The sequence below is a fragment of the Coregonus clupeaformis genome, chromosome 36, assembly GCF_020615455.1.
Source record: "Coregonus clupeaformis isolate EN_2021a chromosome 36, ASM2061545v1, whole genome shotgun sequence".
NCBI lineage: Eukaryota > Metazoa > Chordata > Actinopteri > Salmoniformes > Salmonidae > Coregonus > Coregonus clupeaformis.
The window spans coordinates 41011421-41032963 of NC_059227.1; the positions used below are offsets into that span (position 1 = coordinate 41011421).

The 21543-nt window shown below is 47.4% G+C and overlaps 1 protein-coding gene across 3 annotated transcripts in view; it reads right to left on the reverse strand.

The window, feature by feature from the left end:
* Window positions 1-21543, reverse strand: part of LOC121552807 (steroid hormone receptor ERR2-like) — an 85785-nt gene that overhangs the window by 26350 nt on the left and 37892 nt on the right. For all 3 annotated transcript variants that reach the window (XM_045211206.1, XM_045211205.1, XM_045211207.1), the window contains 2 exons: window positions 5875-5988; window positions 5463-5624 (listed from right to left, as the gene is read on the reverse strand). In XM_045211206.1, the coding sequence (XP_045067141.1) occupies window positions 5463-5624; window positions 5875-5988 (276 nt within the window). The remainder of the gene's footprint in view (window positions 1-5462; window positions 5625-5874; window positions 5989-21543) is intronic.

Sequence of the window (21543 nt, forward strand, 5' to 3'; positions counted from 1 at the left end):
TGACCAGGTTTGCACACACTGCAGCAGGGATTTTGGCCCACTCCTCCATACAGACCTTCTCCAGATCCTTCAGGTTTCGGGGCTGTCGCTAGGCAATACAGACTGTCAGCTCCCTCCAAAGATGTTCTATTGGGTTCAGGTCTGGAGACTGGCTAGGCCACTCCAGGACCTTGAGATGCTTCTTACGGAGCCACTCCTTAGTTGCCCTGGCTGTGTGTTTCGGGTCTTTGTCATGCTGGAAGACCCAGCCACGACCCATCTTCAATGCTCTTACTGAGGGAAGGAGGTTGTTGGCCAAGATCTCGCGATACATGGCCCCATCCATCCTCCCCTCAATACGGTGCAGTCGTCCTGTCCCCTTTACAGAAAAGCATCCCCAAAGAATGATGTTTCCACCTCCATGCTTCACGGTTGGGATGGTGTTCTTGGGGTTGTACTCATCCTTCTTCTTCCTCCAAACACGGCGAGTGGAGTTTAGACCAAAAAGCTATATTTTTGTCTCATCAGACCACATGACCTTCTCCCATTCCTCCTCTGGATCATCCAGATGGTCATTGGCAAACTTCAGACGGGCCTGGACATGCACTGGCTTGAGCAGGGGGACCTTGCATGCGCTGCAGGATTTTAATCCATGACGGCGTAGTGTGTTACTAATGGTTTTCTTTGAGACTGTGGTCCCAGCTCTCTTCAGGTCATTGACCAGGTCCTGCCGTGTAGTTCTGGGCTGATCCCTCACCTTCCTCATGATCATTGATGCCCCACGAGGTGAGATCTTGCATGGAGCCCCAGACTGAGGGTGATTGACCATCATCTTGAACTTCTTCCATTTTCTAATAATTGCGCCAACAGTTGTTGCCTTCTCACCAAGCTGCTTGCCTATTGTCCTGTAGCCCATCCCAGCCTTGTGCAGGTCTACAATTTTATCCCTGATGTCCTTACACAGCTCTCTGGTCTTGGCCATTGTGGAGAGGTTGGAGTCTGTTTGATTGAGTGTGTGGACAGGTGTCTTTTATACAGGTAACGAGTTCAAACAGGTGCAGTTAATACAGGTAAAGAGTGGAGAACAGGAGGGCTTCTTAAATAAAAACTAACAGGTCTGTGAGAGACGGAATTCTTACTGGTTGGTAGGTGATCAAATACTTATGTCATGCAATAAAATGCAAATTAATTACTTAAAAATCATACAATGTGATTTTCTGGATTTTTGTACCTAGGATAAAAATTACAGACCTCTACATTCTTTTTAAGTAGGAAAGCCTGCAAAATTGGCAGTGTATCAAATACTTATTCTCCCCACTGTAGGCCTACAAGATAGGGAAGGGTGTAGGCCTATAAAATACTTTGTTGAGATTGACATTGTCTATTTGATTGTCTTTTTCGAGCAAAACTTTTTGTGGAAGGTACTACGCTGCAGAGCAAAACTTACGCTGCGCAAGACCCCAACACCCTCAACATCGTCGAGATACATGGAGTTTCCTTGTAGTCCTATTTGATGGGGAAATTGGGAAGCGATCTGTAGCTTATTGCCTGTTTATGAGTCTTTTATTAAAGAATGTGAAACAATGTGTCTATTTTCTGCTTTTCATTAAATCATGTATCTGTTCAGCTATGGCCTACAATACATTAGTTCATATGAGCAGAATATCATATATTGTAGCATAGGGCTACCGAGTTTCTGAAAATGAACAGCCCAATCCGACGCACATAAACAGTAACTCAATACCGTGATGCTTTCTCTGTTTAATCTTCTAGACCCTGTTCTAGACCCTGCTCTAGACCCTGCTGTAGACCCTGTTCTAGACCCTGTTGTAGACCCTGCTGTAGACCCTGCTGTAGACCCTGCTGTAGACCCTGTTCTAGACCCTGCTGTAGACCCTGTTCTAGACCCTGCTGTAGACCCTGTTCTAGACCCTGCTGTAGACCCTGTTCTAGACCCTGCTCTAGACCCTGTTCTAGACCCTGCTGTAGACCCTGTTCTAGACCCTGTTCTAGACCCTGCTGTGGACCCTTTTCTAGACCCTGCTCTAGACCCTGTTCTAGACCCTGCTGTAGACCCTGCTGTAGACCCTGTTCTAGACCCTGTTCTAGACCCTGCTGTAAATCAAGCACACAATAGCAGATGATCAACAATATGTAGGGTTATTGGATTGGATCCAATGTGGATCACTACTGTCTTCACTGGTGAAACCAACAGACGTCAACCTGTTCTGGACATTCTTCTCAACACCGTTTTCTGTACTGGCTGTTTCTGCATTGTCTGCTCCATCACAACAGCTGTTTCTGCATTGTCTGCTCCATCACAACAGCTGTTTCTGCATTGTCTGCTCCATCCCAACAGCTGTTTCTGCATTGTCTGCTCCATCCCAACAGCTGTTTCTGCATTGTCTGCTACATCACAACAGCTGTTTCTGCATTGTCTGCTCCATCACAACAGCTGTTTCTGCATTGTCTGCTCCATCCCAACAGCTGTTTCTGCATTGTCTGCTCCATCCCAACAGCTGTTTGTCACTTGACTGTCAATATTTCCTGGATCAGCTGATGATGCTAGACAATATCACTAGGCCAGCTAAACAGCTAGATATAATGCGCAAAGCCAGGGTTAAAAGGAGTTTCCCCACGGTAGAGAGCCACGGAGCCACCAGCCAGCCGTCATTCCCCAGCCAATTGCTCGGTGTCCGCGGATGAAAGAGTCACAGACAAAGGAGTTTGTTTCTGCTGCAGCCTTCTCTGTAAAATATAACGGGTAGAACATGCAATCCGTGGCCCCGTGTAGCTCAGTTGGTAGAGCGTGGCGCTTGCAACGCCAGGGTTGTGGGTTCGATACCCACGGGGGGCCAGTATGAAAAATGTATGCACTCACTAACTGTAAGTCGCTCTGGATAAGAGCGTCTGCTAGATGACTAAAATGTAAATGTAATGGGGAAGGTTCTCTATGAGTGGCATGGAGGAGGGGAAGGTTCTCTATGGTTCTAAAGGAAGGTTCTCTATGAGTCTAATGGTTGTAAAGGAAGGTTCTCTATGAGTCTAATGGTTCTAAAGGAAGGTTCTCTATGAGTCTAATGGTTCTAAAGGAAGGTTCTCTATGAGTCTAATGGTTCTAAAGGAAGGTTCTCTATGAGTCTAATGGTTCTAAAGGAAGGTTCTCTATGAGTGTAATGGTTCTAAAGGAAGGTTCTCTATGAGTGTAATGGTTCTAAAGGAAGGTTATCTATGAGTGTAATGGACATTGACCCTCACGGTGAAGGTAAGATGTCCCCAGAGTGCTACTTCCTGCTTTTTAATGTTCTGTTACCCTCTACTCAGGTTTAGTCGCACAGGAACATAATACATTACGAGACTATAGTTTATGAGAACATAGAGGTTTTTAAGGAATATTTTTATCTAAATCCCTTCACAAATACATTTTAATCTAGGTAGGCCATCACTATTTTTTCTCTCCAAATGCATTCCCCAAGATCTTCAACGTGCAAAAGGTGTTCAAATAAACAACTAACTAAGATAAGATACTAGAAATGTTGTGTCAAACGCATCTCTCAGGATAACTGATCAAAAGCAGGGGGAGGGGGCCTGTGGGTCAGTTTTAAGTCTCCCTGGTCCACATGCTCCTCTCTGCTCCCTCCACAGGTTAAGCCTGTCCATGTCCCTGCCTCCCTCGCACCCTGGCCATCCTGTAGACTAATCTCCCTCCTCACAGGCTATGTGCACACTGCCCACAAAATGAGGTGGAAACTGAGCTTCACTTCCTAACCTCCTGCCAAATGTATGACCATATTAGAGACACATATTTCCCTCAGATTACAGAGATCCACAAAGAATTAGAAAACAAACCCCATTTTGATAAACTTCCTTATCTACTGGGTGAAAAACCACAGTGTGCCATCACAGCTGCAAGATTTGTGACCTGTTGCCACAAGAAAAGGGCAACCAGTGAAGAACAAACACCATTGTAAATACAACCCATATTTATGTTTATTTATTTTCCCATTTGTACTTGAACTATTTGCACAACGTTACAACACTGTATATATACATAATATGACATTTGAAATGTCTTTATTCTTTTGGAACTTCTGAGTGTAATGTTTACTGTTAATATTGATTTCACTTTTGTTTACTATCTACTTCACTTGCTTTGGCAATGTTAACATACGTTTCCCATGCCAATAAAGCCCTTAAATTGAATTGAATTGAATTGAATTGAGGAGAGAGAGAGAGAGAGAGAGAGAGAGAGAGAGAGAGAGAGAGAGAGAGAGAGAAATGTGCAGGGATCGTCAACTAGATTCAGCCACAGGCCGATTTCTTCTTGAGCGGATGGTCAGGGGGCTGGGAAATAATTACAAATAATTTGAAGACTGCAAACTGACCTCAAGAAGCGTTTTACTAAAATATAATCATTTTCGAACCTTGCTTACATTTGTATACAATCACATATACATCATCTCTCTGTTGTGGGAATACTTTGCAGCAGATTTCCAAAATTAAAATAACTTCGAGATGATTTGCTGGTGTTTTTAAACAGTCTTTTATGTCCAACAGTACAAAAATAAACATTTCGGGTTTTTTTTGCTCTGAAAACTTGGGGGGTCAGTTGGGGAACCCTGCTGTAATGTGTGTGAGAGTTCATGAGAGCACTACATTTTTGTGTAATATACATTTTCTCCCCCCCTACCTGGGATATGTTAGGAGTGGTTTGTGTAGGTAATATAGTCCCCCGCCCTGGGATATGTTAGGAGTGGTTTGTGTAGGTAATATAGTCCCCCCGCCCTGGGATATGTTAGGAGTGGTTTGTGTAGGTAATATAGTCCCCCCGCCCTGGGATATGTTAGGAGTGGTTTGTGTAGGTAATATAGTCCCCCTACCTGGGATATGTTAGGAGTGGTTTGTGTAGGTAATATAGTCCCCCGCCCTGGGATATGTTAGGAGTGGTTTGTGTAGGTAATATAGTCCCCCGCCCTGGGATATGTTAGGAGTGGTTTGTGTAGGTAATATAGTCCCCCGCCCTGGGATATGTTAGGAGGTCCCCCCGGGATTTTGAGTGGTTTGTGTAGGTAATATAGTCCCCGCCCTGGGATATGTTGGAGTGGTTTGTGTAGGTAATATAGTCCCCCTACCTGGGATATGTTTGGAGTGGTTTGTGTAGGTAATATAGCCCCCCTGGGATATGTTGGGAGTGGTTTGTGTAGGTAATATAGTCCTATGTAGGTAATATAGTCCCCCCTACCTGGGATATGTTAGGAGTGGTTTGTGTAGGTAATATAGTCCCCCCTACCTGGGATATGTTAGGAGTGGTTTGTGTAGGTAATATAGTCCCCCCGCCCTGGGATATGTTAGGAGTGGTTTGTGTAGGTAATATAGTCCCCCCCTACCTGGGATATGTTAGGAGTGGTTTGTGTAGGTAATATAGTCCCCCCCTACCTGGGATATGTTAGGAGTGGTTTGTGTAGGTAATATAGTCCCCCTACCTGGGATATGTTTGGCCCAGCCGATGATGACCACCAGTTCTCTGTCGGCCAGGTCACACAGAGTGGTCAGGGCCTTGATGTATCCATCTGGCATGGTCGGGTCGGGCATGGCATAGATCTTCTCTGGCTCAACCACCAGCAGGTGAGACACAATCTTTGTCACTGAGGAAGGGAGAGAAGTAAGGAGAGAGAGAAAACAGAGTAGGAGATCAAGTTGGAGAGAGAGAGAGACAGAGAGAGAGAGACAGAGAGAGAGAGTAGGAGATCAAGTTGGAGAGAGAGAGAGACAGAGAGAGAGAGTAGGAGATCAAGTTGGAGAGAGAGAGACAGAGAGGCAGAGAGAGGGGGAGAGACAGAGAGAGAGAGAGAGAGAGAGAGAGAGAGAGAGAGAGAGACTACTGCTGTGACTCACATGGTTTTTTGGCAGGAGGGGGGAGCGTCAGGCCTAGATAGGCCCCGTTCTCTGTGTCCCCCATTCTCCTCTTGTACTTCTGTCTTCCACCCCTCACACGATCCAGACGCACACCTGGAAATAAATACAGGACAACATCAATATTACATTCACAATAAACTTGAGATTTTTTGACTTAAGATTTTTGCCGGAAATGACAAAGAAGATGATATAATACGCTATACTAAGTCATTTGATCTAAGTCATGTGATCTAAGTCATGTGATCTAAGTCATGTGATCTAAGTCATGTGATCTAAGTCATGTGATCTTCTTCTGTTCAATATGAGCCCTGAGACTAGCTCTGCATAGGACCTTACTGCAGACCAGACTGCACGCTCAAACTCTAACATTACATATGACATTATACAAAGTAGTGTGTACTGATAGTGTTATGTTGGGGGTAGTTAGACTATATAAAGTAGTGTGTACTGATAGTGTTATGTTGGGGGTAGTTAGACTATATAAAGTAGTGTGTACTGATAGTGTTATGTTGGGGGTAGTTAGACTATATAAAGTAGTGTGTACTGATAGTGTTATGTTGGGGGTAGTTAGACTATATAAAGTAGTGTGTACTGATAGTGTTATGTTGGGGGTAGTTAGACTATATAAAGTAGTGTGTACTGATAGTGTTATGTTGGGGGTAGTTAGACTATATAAAGTAGTGTGTACTGATAGTGTTATGTTGGGGGTAGTTAGACTATATAAAGTAGTGTGTACTGATAGTGTTATGTTGGGGGTAGTTAAACTATATAAAGTAGTGTGTACTGATAGTGTTATGTTGGGGTAAAGTTAAGCATCTGAACCCATCAAAGGGAACGTTATAAAGCTCTGTGTGTCAATGTGTCTTTCCTTTGATGACGGCCAGCAGAGACCAGAGAGCTGTTTCCATTGAGTTGCACCAGTCAATGATTGACAAGGCATCCTAATCCTATTCACCATTCACTTCACTGGCTGCTTCTCCTTCTACTGTCCCTCCATCAGATTGGAACACCACCAGTACTGTCCCTCCATCAGATTGGAACACCACCAGTACTGTCCCTCCATCAGATTGGAACACCACCAGTACTGTCCCTCCATCAGATTGGACCACCACCAGTATTACTCACACTCACACTAATGGCTCAGAATGACTGACTGGGTATTGTTCAAATTAATAATAAATACTGTGATGTCACGAGAGGCTGTGTCCTGGAGGGACGTTACATCCCCCTGAGGTGGCTGCAAACCCAGACAGCTATGGCTCCATCTGCTGGTATGGTCGGGAACTCCACCCCTCTATGGCCAATCTTCCCACGCAGCTGAAACAAATGAGGAGCTGATGAGCTGAAGGTTTGGGAAGGGAAGAGACACCCTGAGGGAGTGTGTGGGAAGTGAAGAGACACAGTCTCCAACCTGGGCTCTCTGGAGGACAAGAGTGCTGCACGTCCACTTCCATGAGGAATATAAGGATTTGGAGATACTTACCTTTGGGAAATACTCACCTTTGGATATATGCACCTGTGGAAATACGTGAGAGACATTTGGAAGGACTTTTTGCTGGGTTGGCCACTAGCTGCAACGTGGACTACAGTAAGGCTGGGGAAAAGTTATCTGAGCGAGTGAGAATTATGATTCTGGATGTGGAAGAGACATCCCTGAACGGTTAACCCTTAAAGAGCCACAAGAGAACAGAATTTTGTTATATTTTCGTTAATTTCCCAAGACCTATAATAAAATCCTTGTTTTGTTTGAACCTTGTCTCCTTGCACTACTTGAGCAATCCCGCTGAAAGCTGTGTAGCCTCTCGTGACGTCACAGATGGTGGAGAATACAGGCACGCTCAAGCGTTAATAGTGCATGTCAGAGGAGGATACCGAAGGTTTGATCACCCAGTTTTCCAAGTTGGCCGTAGGCTCCCGCCGACTGAAATGGAGGACATATTGAAAGCCCTTGTTGCTGGCCAGCAAGCCCAGATGCAAGCAAACGTGGCTCTCTTGGAGGAGCAAAAGAAAGCCAACCTTCTGAAGGCAGAGGAATTGCAGTTGCAGAGACAGAGGGTTGTCCAAAATACCCGCCCAATAAAGGCAAGTGACTTTATATCTAAGATGGGAGCTACCGATGACATTGAGGCATACCTGCATGCATTTGAGGCCACGGCCACTAGGGAAGCCTGGCCCAAGCAACAGTGGGTTGGTCTGTTAGCCCCCTTTCTAACCGGGGAATCGCTGAATGCTGTCCGGGACCTGGGCCCTGACCAGGTTACTGACTATGATGCCCTGAAGTCTGAGATCCTCAGCAGATATGGACTCACAAAGTTTGGTATGGCCCAGCGCTTTCACAGCTGGACCTTCCAACCAGACCAACCTCCTCGGGCGCAGATGCATGAACTTGTCCGAATCGCAAGGAAATGGCTGGATCCGCAGAGGAATACAGCAGCGGCGGTGGTGGAGGCCGTTGTGGTGGATCGTTACCTACGCGCCCTGCCTTATGAGGCAAAACGGGTCATCAGTCAACAGGCCTTGACCACGGCTGATCTGACCGTGGAAGCTGTGGAAAAGTACCAGGCCACAGCGGAGATGCTGAATGCTTCCCGAAAAGACCCCAGGAGTGCGGCCCCACCACAAATGGGAAGAACCCGTCCAAAGGACCCCCAAGGTCTCGAACCCAGCCACGTCAGGACTTATCCCGGCTCCAGGGGGGAGCCAGAAACCAGGCGGGTCCAAGAAGAGTACACCAGGAGGGGGGAAACTCGACAGTGTTACCGGTGTGGGGAGATGGGACATATCTCCTGGCAGTGTGGGAAACCAGCCGATGAACCTATGCCCACTGCGGAGTCCTCCAGCTCAGCACCCACACACCGTTTGCCTCGCTCTTGGGAGTCGTAGATGGCGGCCCAGATCGACCCCCACCTGCCCGGTAACTGTGAATCACCATGATGTGGAGGCCTTACTGGATTCTGGTAGCCGGGCCACCCTGGTGCGTAAGGATTTGGTGGGCCCAACGTGTCTGACCCCGGGGAAAGTCCTCCCAGTTTCCTGTGTCCATGGGGACACCAGAGAATACCCCGTTACTGAACTTACAATGACCAGCACACGGGGAACCATACACACGACGGCGGGGTGGTTGATTCCCTCCCCGTCCCTGTCCTAATTGGACGAGACTGCCCAGCCTTTTACCCACTCTGGAGAGAGTCTCAGGAGAGGATAACCCGAGTACCTCGGAAACGGAGAGGCAAGACTCATCCTGGGAAGGCTCCGGTGCAATCCTCCGAGTTACTCACTCCCGCCCGGGCTCTGATAGGGATGGCAAGTGCCCAGACCGACACAGAGACGGAGCTACAGAATCTGGACAAAGAACTGTCTGGTCTGGAAGGGGACCGCTGAGAGGTATCGTTTGTTAAAGCAACAGTTAGACATGAAGACAGAAGAGTTAGATATCCTCCAGGCTAAACTCCAACAGAGCTCCTTCCATAAGCAACAGGAGGAGCTGGAGAGGCTGCGCAGGACCATCGAGGAGTGTGAGGAGACCCTGCGCAGTAGTAAGGAGGTCCAGAAGAAGGCAGAGGAGAAGTACAAGGTGTTGGAGAACAAGATGAAGAATGCGGAGGCAGAGAGAGAGAAGGAACTGAAAGCTGCTCAACAGAAGCTAAACTCTGCTAAAACCAAGGCTGATGCGTTCAGTAAGAAACTCAAGGAGAGACAACAGGAGGCTGAGTCCCTGGTCCTAGAGGTGGAGGAGTTGAAGAGAGAGCAGGCTGGCAAGCACCACGGCAATGCGGACGCCCTCTCCCGGCGTGATGCCTTCTTCGCTGCCTTTACCCCGACGAGGACGTCGGTCCCGAGGAGGGAGATGTGTGATGTCACGAGAGGCTGTGTCCTGGAGGGACGTTACATCCCCCTGAGATGGCTGCAAACCCAGACAGCTATGGCTCCATCTGCTGGTATGGTCGGGAACTCCACCCCTCTATGGCCAATCTTCCCACGCAGCTGAAACAAATGAGGAGCTGATGAGCTGAAGGTTTGGGAAGGGAAGAGACACACTGAGGGAGTGTGTGGGAAGTGAAGAGACACAGTCTCCAACCTGGGCTCTCTGGAGGACAAGAGTGCTGCACGTCCACTTCCATGAGGAATATAAGGATTTGGAGATACTTACCTTTGGGAAATACTCACCTTTGGATATATGCACCTGTGGAAATACGTGAGAGACATTTGGAAGGACTTTTTGCTGGGTTGGCCACTAGCTGCAACGTGGACTACAGTAAGGCTGGGGAAAAGTTATCTGAGCGAGTGAGAATTATGATTCTGGATGTGGAAGAGACATCCCTGAACGGTTAACCCTTAAAGAGCCACAAGAGAACAGAATTTTGTTATATTTTCGTTAATTTCCCAAGACCTATAATAAAATCCTTGTTTTGTTTGAACCTTGTCTCCTTGCACTACTTGAGCAATCCCGCTGAAAGCTGTGTAGCCTCTCGTGACGTCACAATACACAGAGCAAAAAATATTAACGCAACATCCAATAATTTCAACGATTTTACTGAGTTACAGTTCATAAGGAAATCAGTCAATTGAAATAAATGCATTAGGCCCTAAACTATGGATTTCACATGACTGGTAATACAGATACGCATCTGTTGGCCACAGATACCTTAAAAAAAACGTAGGGGTGTGGATCAAAACACCAGTCAGTATCTGGTGTGACCGCCATTTTGCCTCAAGCAGCAGACATCTTCTTCACAAAGAGTTGATCAGGCTGTTTGTTGATTGTGGACTGTGGAATGTTGTCCCACTCCTCTTCAATGGCTGTGCGAAGTTGCTGGATATTGGCAGGAACTGGAAAACGCTTTCGTGCATGTGGATCCAGAGCATCCCAAACATGCTCAATGGGTGACATGTCTGGTGGGTATGCAGGCTATGGAAGAACTGGGACATTTTCAGCTTCCAGGAAATGTGTACAGATCCTTGCGACTTGGGGCCGTGCATTATCATGCTGAAACATGAGGTGATGGCGGTGGATGCATGGCACGACAATGGGCCTCAGGAACACGTCATGATATCTCTGTTCATTCAAATTGCCATCGTTAAAATGCAATTGTGTTCGTTGTCCATAGCTTATGACTGCCCATACCATAACCCCACCGCCACCATGGGTCACTCTGTTCACAATGTTGACATCAGCAAACCGCTCACCCACACAACGCCATACACGCTGTCTGCCATCTGCCCGGTACAGTTGAAACAGGATTCATCCGTGAAGAGCACACTTCTCCAACGTGCCAGTGGCCATCGAAGGTGAGCATTTTCCACACTGAAGTCGGTTACGACGCCGAACTGCAGTCAGGTCAAGACCCTGGTGAGGACGACGAGCACGCAGATGAGCTTCCCTGAGATGGTTTCTGACAGTTGGTTGTGCAAACCCACAGTTTCATCAGCTGTCCGGGTGGCTGGTTTCAGACAATCCTGCAGGTGAAGAAACAGGATGTGGAGGTCCTGGGCTGGCGTGGTTACACCTGTTCTGCGGTTGTGAGGCCGGTTGGACGTACTGCCAAATTCTCTAAAACGACGTAGGGAAATGAACATTCAATTCTCTGGCAAAAGCTCTGGTGGACATTCCTGCAGTCAGCATGCCAATTGCATGCTCCCTCAAAACTTGGCATCTGTGGCATTGTGTTGTGTGACAAAACTGCATATTTTAGAGTGGCATTTTATTGCCCACAGCACAAGGTGCACCTGTGTAATGATCATGCTGTTTAATCAGCTTCTTGATATGCCACACATGTCAGGTGGAAGGATTATCTTGGCAAAGGAGGGGGGTAATCCAATTTGTACACAACAATTTAGAGAATTAAGCTTTTTCTGCATATGGAACATTTCTGGTGATCTTTTATTTCGGCTCATGAAACATTGGACCAACATTTTACATGTTGCGTTTATATTTTTGTTCAGTGTAGTTTTTATTTTAAAGAATTGTTGAGTTTTGCATTTTGGACATCATTTTACTATATTTTAGATGAGCTTGACAATATCCTGCATCTCATCTCTTCTCATCCCAAACCAGTCCAGTAGGAACCACACAGAGTCCTGAGAACTCCACAATTACAGTCTGGTAGGATGAAACGGACTGGACATACAGTAGGGAAGTTCCGGCAAATGCGAGATGGGCTGGTCAATCTTTAGCCCACTGGGCCTGGCCAAATGAGTTGTTTTTTGTTGCACAGAATGATCATTATTTGGCTAATAATGGGGGTCTCAAGGAAAACAACGGGCCGGTGTGTTAGAAATGAGAAATGTCCAGGCTCATATCTGGTCCCAGTCTGTCCATGCTGGTCGGTGCAACTATTACAGTCCATAAGGTATGTGTCCCTCCCTGGTGTCAAGACGCTGTCGACAGGTCGTCTTCATGAGTAGATAGCTGAACTCTGTCTGCTCTCTCAGTAAAAGCGTAACGTCCATTTAACCCTGACACAGATAGACTGACCCAACTGAGCTACAGTTGAAGTCGGAAGTTTACATACACTTAGTGGAGTCATTAAAACTCTTTCAACCATTCCACATATTTCTTGTTAACAAACTATAGACATTAGCTGAATCTTTTTTAAATACCACACAATTGACCGAAATGAGTGGCTACTCAGACTGACAAACTGAGATCAATCTGGTCTTTCATTCAAACAAACAATAGCCCAGGCCAATGAAGCGACACATACAATTGAAGTCGGAAGTTTACATACACTTAGGTTGGAGTCATTAAAACTCTTTCTTTCAACCAATCCACATATTTCTTGTTAACAAACTATAGTTTTGGCAAGTCGGTTAGGACATCTACTTTGTGCATGACACAAGTAATTTTTCCAACAATTGTTTACAGACAGATTATTTCCCTTATAATTCACTGTATCACAATTCCAGTGGGTCAGAAGTTTACATACACTAAGTTGACTGTGCCTTTAAACAGCTTGGGAAATTCCAGAAAATGATGTCATGGCTTTAGAAGCTTCTGATAGGCTAATTGACATCATTTGAGTCATTTGGAGGTGTACCTGTGGATGTATTTCAAGGCCTACCTTCAAACTCAGTGCCTCTTTGCTTGACATCATGGGAAAATTAAAAGAAATCAGCCAAGACCTCAGAAAAAAATGTGTAGACCTCCACAAGTCTGGTTCATCCTTGGGAGCAATTTCCAAACGCCTGAAGGTACCACGTTCACCTGTACAAACAATAGTACGCAAGTGTAAACACCATGGGACCACGCAGCCGTCATACCGCTCAGGAAGGAGACGCGTTCTGTCTCCTAGAGATGAACGTACTGTCACGAGTTGCTAAGCCAGAACCCAGAAGCAGACCAGGACAAGGTAAGTTGAAACGAAGGTGAGTGTTTATTACAAATTCAAGAGTGATGCTGAATAATCCAGGGAACAGAGCGGGCGGCGTTGATTAGTTGTTGGGGGTGCAGTGGTTGATCCCATCCTGGGTCGGCAGCCGCCGACCACCAGGCAGAGGTTGGATGAAGGTTCGGACGGGTGACTGCAGATGGAACAAAACGGGGGTAAGTAAGCAACAAACCAACAAGGTGCAAAAACAACAAAACTAACGCTAGGCTCTAAGACTGATACTCTGGTAAACCTACTGTTCATGGCTAACGATCCGGCAGGGAATGGATGTTAGGCCAGAGCCTAAGAAGGGTGATGATCAGGACCAGGTGTGCAGATTGCTGATGGGATGCAGGTGCGGAAATCAAGAGAGCTCCCGGAGCGTTCCCGAACCCTCGGGAAACTGGAGATCACGAACAGAAAAACTAGTCACCAGACAGGACCCGACTCAGACTGCCGGGATCGTTACAGTACCCCCCTCCGACGAACGCCACCGGGGCGGACTCCCGGAGCGCCAGGATGGAGGCGGTAGAAGTCACTGATGAGGTCAGCATCTAGGACCTGTCGCCGCGGAATCCAACTCCTCTCTTCAGGACCATACCCCTCCCAGTCCACGAGATACTGGAAACCCCGGCCCCGCCGTCTGGAATCCATGATGCGACGCACCGTGTAGGCAGGACCACCTCCGATCATCCGAGGAGGAGGAGGAGGAGGCGGAGGAGGCAACAGAGGACTGAGGAAAACAGGCTTGAGGCAGGAGACATGAAAGGTGGGATGGACTCTGAGCGTCCTCGGGAGTTTGAGTCGAACTGCCACCGGATTGATCACCTTCTCCACCACAAACGGACCAATGAACTTCGGTAACAACTTCCTAGACTCAGTCCGTAACGGAAGATCCCGTGTGGCCAACCAGACCCTATCTCCGATGGAATAGGTGGGAGCGGGGATCCGGCGACGATTCGCCTGGAGCTGATACCGGTCCGAAACTCTAAGGAGTGCCTTTCTGGCCCGATGCCAGGTCCGGTGGCAACGACGAATATGGGCCTGAACAGAAGGCACTGAGAGCTCCTTCTCCTGAGAAGGGAACAGGGGAGGTTGGTAGCCATACAGGCACTGGAAGGGAGACATCCCAGTGGCAGATGTAGGGAGAGTATTGTGGGCATACTCAACCCAAGGCAACTGAGAGACCCAGGAGGTGGGGTTGGAAGAGACCAGGCAGCGTAGCGTGGATTCCATCTTCTGGTTGGCTCTCTCCGCCTGACCATTGGATTGGGGGTGAAAACCAGATGTGAGACTGACTGTAGCTCCAATGGCCAAACAGAAGGACTTCCAGACAGCAGAGGTAAACTGAGGGCCACGGTCGGAAACGATATCACTGGGCAAACCGTGGACCCTGAAAACCTCCCTAACCAGGATCTCGGACGTCTCCGAGGCAGAGGGAAGCTTGGCAATTGGCACAAAGTGGGCGAACTTGCTGAATCTGTCCACGATAGTCAGAACGACCGTGTTCCCCTCAGAAGCGGGCAACCCAGTGACGAAGTCCAGGGCCAGATGCGACCATGGTCGCCGGGGAATAGGAAGGGGGTGAAGTAGTCCAGAGCTGGGCCGATTGGTACTCTTATTCTGCGCACACACTGGACAGGCAGCAACAAAACCCCGAGTATCCTCGGCCATGGCAGGCCACCAAAAACGTCTGCGAAGAAACGCCATTGTCCGAGCCACGCCAGGGTGACAAGCCATCTTGCTGGCGTGGGACCATTTGAGGACAGCAGGACGAACCGACTCAGGCACAAACAACCGACCGGGTGGACCGTTACCGGGACCGGGCTGAGTCCGAAGGGCCGCCAGCACCTCCTCCTCAATCTTCCACATAACTGCTCCCACGACGCAGTTCCGGGGGAGAATTGTCTCGGTCTTGGACCCACTCTCCTCCGTCTTGGAGAACATCCGGGACAAGGCGTCCGCCTTGCCGTTCTTAGATCCAGGTCGGAACGTCAGGGAAAACTTGAATCGTCCGAAAAACAACGCCCACCTGGCCTGACGGGAGTTGAGACGTTTAGCCGATTGCACGTAAGCAAGATTCTTGTGGTCAGTCCAGACAATAAACGGTTGCTCCGCCCTCCAACCAGTGGCGCCACTCCTCCAAGGCAAGTTTCACCGCGAGAAGCTCCCGGTTACCCACATCGTAATTCCTCTCCGCAGGCGAAAGGCGACGAGAGTAGTAGGCGCAGGGATGGAGTTTACTGTCCGTGGAGCATCGCTGCGACAGGATGGCGCCAACTCCCACATCAGACGCGTCCACTTCAACGACGAACTGACGGGCCGTGTCCGGTTGAGAGAGAATCGGTGCGTTGGTGAATCGCCTCTTCAAATCCAGAAACGCTCGATCCGCCTCCGGATTCCACTTGAAGGTCCTGATACTGGAAGTCAAGGCAGTTAACGGAGCGGCCACACGGCTGTAATCCCGGATGAATCTGCGGTAGAAATTCGCAAACCCCAAAAATCTCTGGAGCTGCAATCTCGTACCGGGCTGGGCCCATTCCAGAACCGCTCTAACCTTCTCCTGGTCCATCCTAATCTCTCCCCTGGAGATGATGTACCCGAGAAAGGATGTCGTGTGGGCGTGAAACTCGCACTTCTCGGCCTTCACGAACAGGCGATTCTCCAACAATCGCTGCAGAACCTGCCGGACATGCTGGACGTGGTCGGAAGGTTCCTTCGAGAAGATCAGAATGTCATCCAGGTAAACAAACACAAAGAGACCGATCATATCTCTCAGGACGTCGTTCACCATACTCTGGAATACCGCTGGAGCATTGGTCAGTCCAAACGGCATCACCTGATACTCGAAGTGACCCATCGGTGTATTGAAACCCGTCAACCACTCGTCCCCCTCTCTGATCCGGACCATGTGATACGCATTGCGTAGGTCTAGCTTGGTGAACACCGTAGCACCCTGTAAGGAGTCGAAGGCAGAACTCATCAAGGGCAGGGGATACTTGTTCTTGACCGTGATGTCATTCAACCCCCGATAATCAATACACGGTCGAAGAGAGCCATCCTTCTTACCCACAAAGAAGAATCCTGCCCCCAGGGGTGATGACGAGGGACGAACGAGACCAGCAGCTAGGGACTCCTTGATGTAGGTCTCCAAAGCCTCACGTTCAGGTCGGGAGATACTGTATAACCTTCCCTTGGGGTAGACAGCTCCAGGGAACAGGTTGATGGCACAATCATATGGTCGGTTGGGAGGGAGTGACAGAGCCTTCTGCTTACTGAACACTTCCCCCAAATCGTGATATGTCTCGGGAACCAGGGACAAATCTGGGGGTTTAGCCTCAATCACCTGACTGGGAACCGAATGGGGGCAGGCAGTCTTGAGACAGTTAGCATGACAATCAAGGCTCCAACTCGTTACCTTGCCCGTCACCCAATCGAACGTGGGATTGTGTTCCTTCAGCCAGGGGTATCCAAGGACCAGAGGAACATGGGAAGACGGCAGAATGAAGAATGAAATCATCTCAGAATGATTCCCCGACAACCGCATCTTAACCGGTTCAGTCCTCATCGTGATACGTGCCAGACTACTGCCGTTCAGAGTGGTAGCTTCAATGGCTTCCGGCAATTGCTCCTTGGAAAGCCCCAGCTGTTCCACCAACTCGGCATCTAGAAAGCTTCCACCGGCACCTGAATCGATAAAAGCGTTAATCGCTAAGCTCTGATTCCTGTTCATAAGGGTAGCCGGAAACGGGGTCTGACAGAGGTATTGAGAGGTCGAAACTGGCTCGCTAAAAGTCCTCCCAACTTTAGCGAGCCGCGCAGTTTGACGACCCGACTGGAACCTGAGAAGCTGATCGGTTGGACGGAACCCATTGCTTCTCCCTCCTTCGCTCTCGGACTCGATTATCCACCCGAATAGACAAGGCTACCAAGCTGTCCAGGTCACTAGGCTCCGGATAGGAGATCAACTCATCCTTGAGCTGCTCCGACAGACCCTGGTAAAAGGCCGCTTGCAGAGCCTCCTCATTCCACCCACTCTCCACAGCCAACGTCTTGAACTCGATCACGAAGTCGGCCACGCTGCGAGTTCCTTGGCGAAGCGAAAACAGGCGCCTAGCTGCGTCCCTCCCTCGGACGGAATGGTCGAAGAGCTTCCTCATCTCGGCCGTGAACCCCTGGTATGAAGCCATGCAGGGATCCTGTCGTTCCCAAACGGCTGAAGCCCACTCCAGCGCTCGACCACGCAGCAACTCAATCACAAAGGCTATCCTAGCCTTGTCTGTGGCATAAGAGTAGGGCTGTAGATCGAACACTAATCCACACTGCATAAGGAAGGAACGGCATCTTCCCAGCTCCCCCTCATATTTATCCGGCGCCGGAACCTTGGGCTCACGGAAGGACACAGCTTCAGAAGCGGCAGGCGAGATGGGTGAAACCGGTAGTGGATCCTCCACCGGACACTTGCGTTGGTTCTGGACCTCCGTCAGACCGGTAGAAAGGTTCCGAACTGACAACGCGATCTCCTGTAGTACCGTGCTATGATGGCCCAACATCTTCTCCTGCTGGGTAATGGCATGGCGAACAGAGTCCAGGTCCGCTGGGTTCATTACTGGCCGGATCGTTCTGTCACGAGTTGCTAAGCCAGAACCCAGAAGCAGACCAGGACAAGGTAAGTTGAAACGAAGGTGAGTGTTTATTACAAATTCAAGAGTGATGCTGAATAATCCAGGGAACAGAGCGGGCGGCGTTGATTAGTTGTTGGGGGTGCAGTGGTTGATCCCATCCTGGGTCGGCAGCCGCCGACCACCAGGCAGAGGTTGGATGAAGGTTCCGGACGGGTGACTGCAGATGGAACAAAACGGGGGTAAGTAAGCAACAAACCAACAAGGTGCAAAAACAACAAAACTAACGCTAGGCTCTAAGACTGATACTCTGGTAAACCTACTGTTCATGGCTAACGATCCGGCAGGGAATGGATGTTAGGCCAGAGCCTAAGAAGGGTGATGATCAGGACCAGGTGTGCAGATTGCTGATGGGATGCAGGTGCGGAAATCAAGAGAGCTCCCCGGAGCGTTCCCGAACCCTCGGGAAACTGGAGATCACGAACAGAAAAACTAGTCACCAGACAGGACCCGACTCAGACTGCCGGGATCGTTACACGTACTTTGGTGCGAAGTGCAAATCAATCCCAGAACAACAGCAAAGGACCTTGTGAAGATGCTGGAGGAAACAGGGACAAAAGTATCTATATCCACAGTAAAACAAGTCCTATATCGACATAACCTGAAAGGCCGCTCAGCAAGGAAGAAGCCACTGCTCCAAAACCACCATAAAAAAGCCAGACTACGGTTTGCAACTGCACATGGGGACAAAGATCATACTTTTTGGAGAAATGTCCCCTGGTCTGATGAAACAAAAATAGAACTGTTTGGCCATAATGACCATCATTATATTTGGAGGAAAAAGGGGGTTACTTGCAAGCCGAAGAACACCATCCCAACCGTGAAGCACGGGGGTGGCAGCATCATGCTGTGGGGGTGCTTTGCTGCAGGAGGGACCTGTGCACTTCACAAAATTGGTGGCATCATGAGGAAGGAAAATGATGTGGCTATATTGAAGCAACATCTCAAGACATCAGTCAGGAAGTTAAAGCTTGGTCGCAAATGGGTCTTCCAAATGGACAATGACCCCAAGCATACTTCCAAAGTTGTGGGCAGAACTGAAAAAGCGTGTGCGAGCAAGGAGGCCTACAAATCTAACTCAGTTACACCAGCTCTGTCAGGAGGAATGGGCCAAAATTCACCCAACTTTATTGTGGGAAGCTTGTGGAAGGCTATCCGAAACATTTGACCCAAGTTAAACAATTTAAAGGCAATGCTACCAAATACTAATTGAGTGTATGTAAACTTCTGACCCACTGGGAATGTGATGAAAGAAATAAAAGCTGAAATAAATCACTCTCTACTATTATTCTGACATTTCACATTCTTAAAATAAAGTGGTGATCCTAACTGACCTAAGACAGGGAATTTTTACTAGGATTAAATGTCAGGATTTGTGAAAAACAGAGTTTAAATGTATTTGGCTACCGACTTCAACTGTATTTTTCTTTGCCAAGCAGACCCAGTTATTTTTAAATTGTCAAAGTGGTTTTTCTGACAACTGTTTTTTTTCAGACTAGGGTGACTAGTTAGCTAGCAGACATGCTTACCCTGATAGACTTTATCTGTCACGTTCGTTTACAGACGGGACGGACCAAGGCTCAGCGTGATATGCGTACATTGATTATTTTTCCGAATAAACACAATGACAAAACAACAAACGAAACGTGAAGTCCAAGGTACACAAACCAAACATACCTTAACACGGAACAAGATCCCACAACCCACTAGTGCCAATAGGCTGCCTAAGTATGGTCCCCAATCAGAGACAACGAGCTACAGCTGCCTCTGATTGGGAACCACACCGGCCAACATAGATCTACACGATCTAGATCTAAACATAGAAAATGCAACATAGAACATACCACACAGAAAATACACACCCTGACTCAACAAATACGAGTCCCCAGAGTCAGGGCGTGACAATATCTTAAATTGATTGATCAATTGTATATTCTTTGTTGCACAGAAGATTGAAAGCATCAAATTAGTAAACAAACTGGTGGGTGTAGGATTATCTTGACATCTTTTCTCAGGATACGGGGCAATCAGGAGCTAAATGGGTCGGGTCCCGCCGGGGTCGAGACCCGGCACGTATGATCCAAATGAGAGCCAGGCGGAGCTAAGACCCGGTACCTTTGGTTAATTTTCTTATGACATGAGAAGGCAACAGCAAAACCAGACAACCCCATAGTAGAATAGTTTATCTTTATTAAAAGAAACCGATTAGGCTTCTGTCTTTCAATTTCCAGGGAACACCACCGAATATCCACTAACTGAATTACCCACGATGCCTCTGGGGGCCCCAGTTGGTTCTTCCCAGCAAACATAGTGAGATCATTCTGTGCTGCCTGGCAGGTCGGAGCTAAATCGAGATCCCTCGCTCCTTCCCTCCCTCCCTCCCTCCGCCACATTAACTGAGCTTTCCATTTGTGCGACTTAATCAATCAATAAGGATTGTTCTTCTTGTTCTTCTTGTTATTTGAAGAAGAGATGTGTTGTTAATTAATAGGGATGGTAATTTTTTAGGGTTTTAAACAAACCGTTCAGAGATGTTGTTAATTAACAGGACTGGTAATTTCTGAGAGTTTTAAATAAACAGTTCAGAGATGTGTTGTTAATTAATAGGGCTGGTAATGTCTGAGGGTTTTAAACAAACCGTTTAGAGATGTTGTTAACTAATAGGGCTGGTAATGTCTGAGGGTTTTAAACAAACTGTTCAGAGATGTTGTTAATTAATAGGGATGGTAATGTCTGAGGGTTTTAAACAAAACATTCAGAGATGTTGATAGTTAATAGGGCTGGTAATGTTTGAGGGTTTTAAACAAACCGTTCAGAGATGTTGTTAATTAACAGGACTGGTAATTTCTGAGAGTTTTAAATAAACCGTTCAGAGATGTGTTGTTAATTAATAGGGCTGGTAATGTTTGAGGGTTTTAAACAAACTGTTCAGAGATGTTGTTAATTAACAGGACTGGTAATTTCTGAGAGTTTTAAATAAACAGTTCAGAGATGTGTTGTTAATTAATAGGGCTGGTAATGTCTGAGGGTTTTAAACAAACCGTTCAGAGATGTTGTTAATTAATAGGGCTGGTAATGTCTGAGGGTTTTAAACAAACCGTTCAGAGATGTTGTTAATTAATAGGGCTGGTAATGTCTGTGGGTTTTAAACAAACCGTTCAGAGATGTTGTTAATTAATAGGGCTGGTAATGTCTGAAGGTTTAAAACAAAGCATTCAGAGATGTTGTTAATTAATAGGGATTTTAATGTTTGAAGGTTTTAAACAAACCGTTGAGAGATGTTGTTAATTAATAGGGCTGGTAATGTTTGAAGTGTTTAAACAAAACATTCAGAGATGTTGAAAATTAATAGGGATGGTAATGTCTGTGGGTTTTAAACAAACCGTTCAGAGATGTTGTTAATTAATAGGGCTGGTAATGTTTGAAGTGTTTAAACAAAACATTCAGAGATGTTGTTAATTAATAGGGCTGGTAATGTCTGCGGGTTTTAAACAAACCGTTCAGAGATGTTGTTAATTAATAGGGCTGGTAATGTTTGAAGGGTTTAAACAAAGCATTCAGAGATGTTGTTAATTAATAGGGCTGGTAATGTTAGGAGG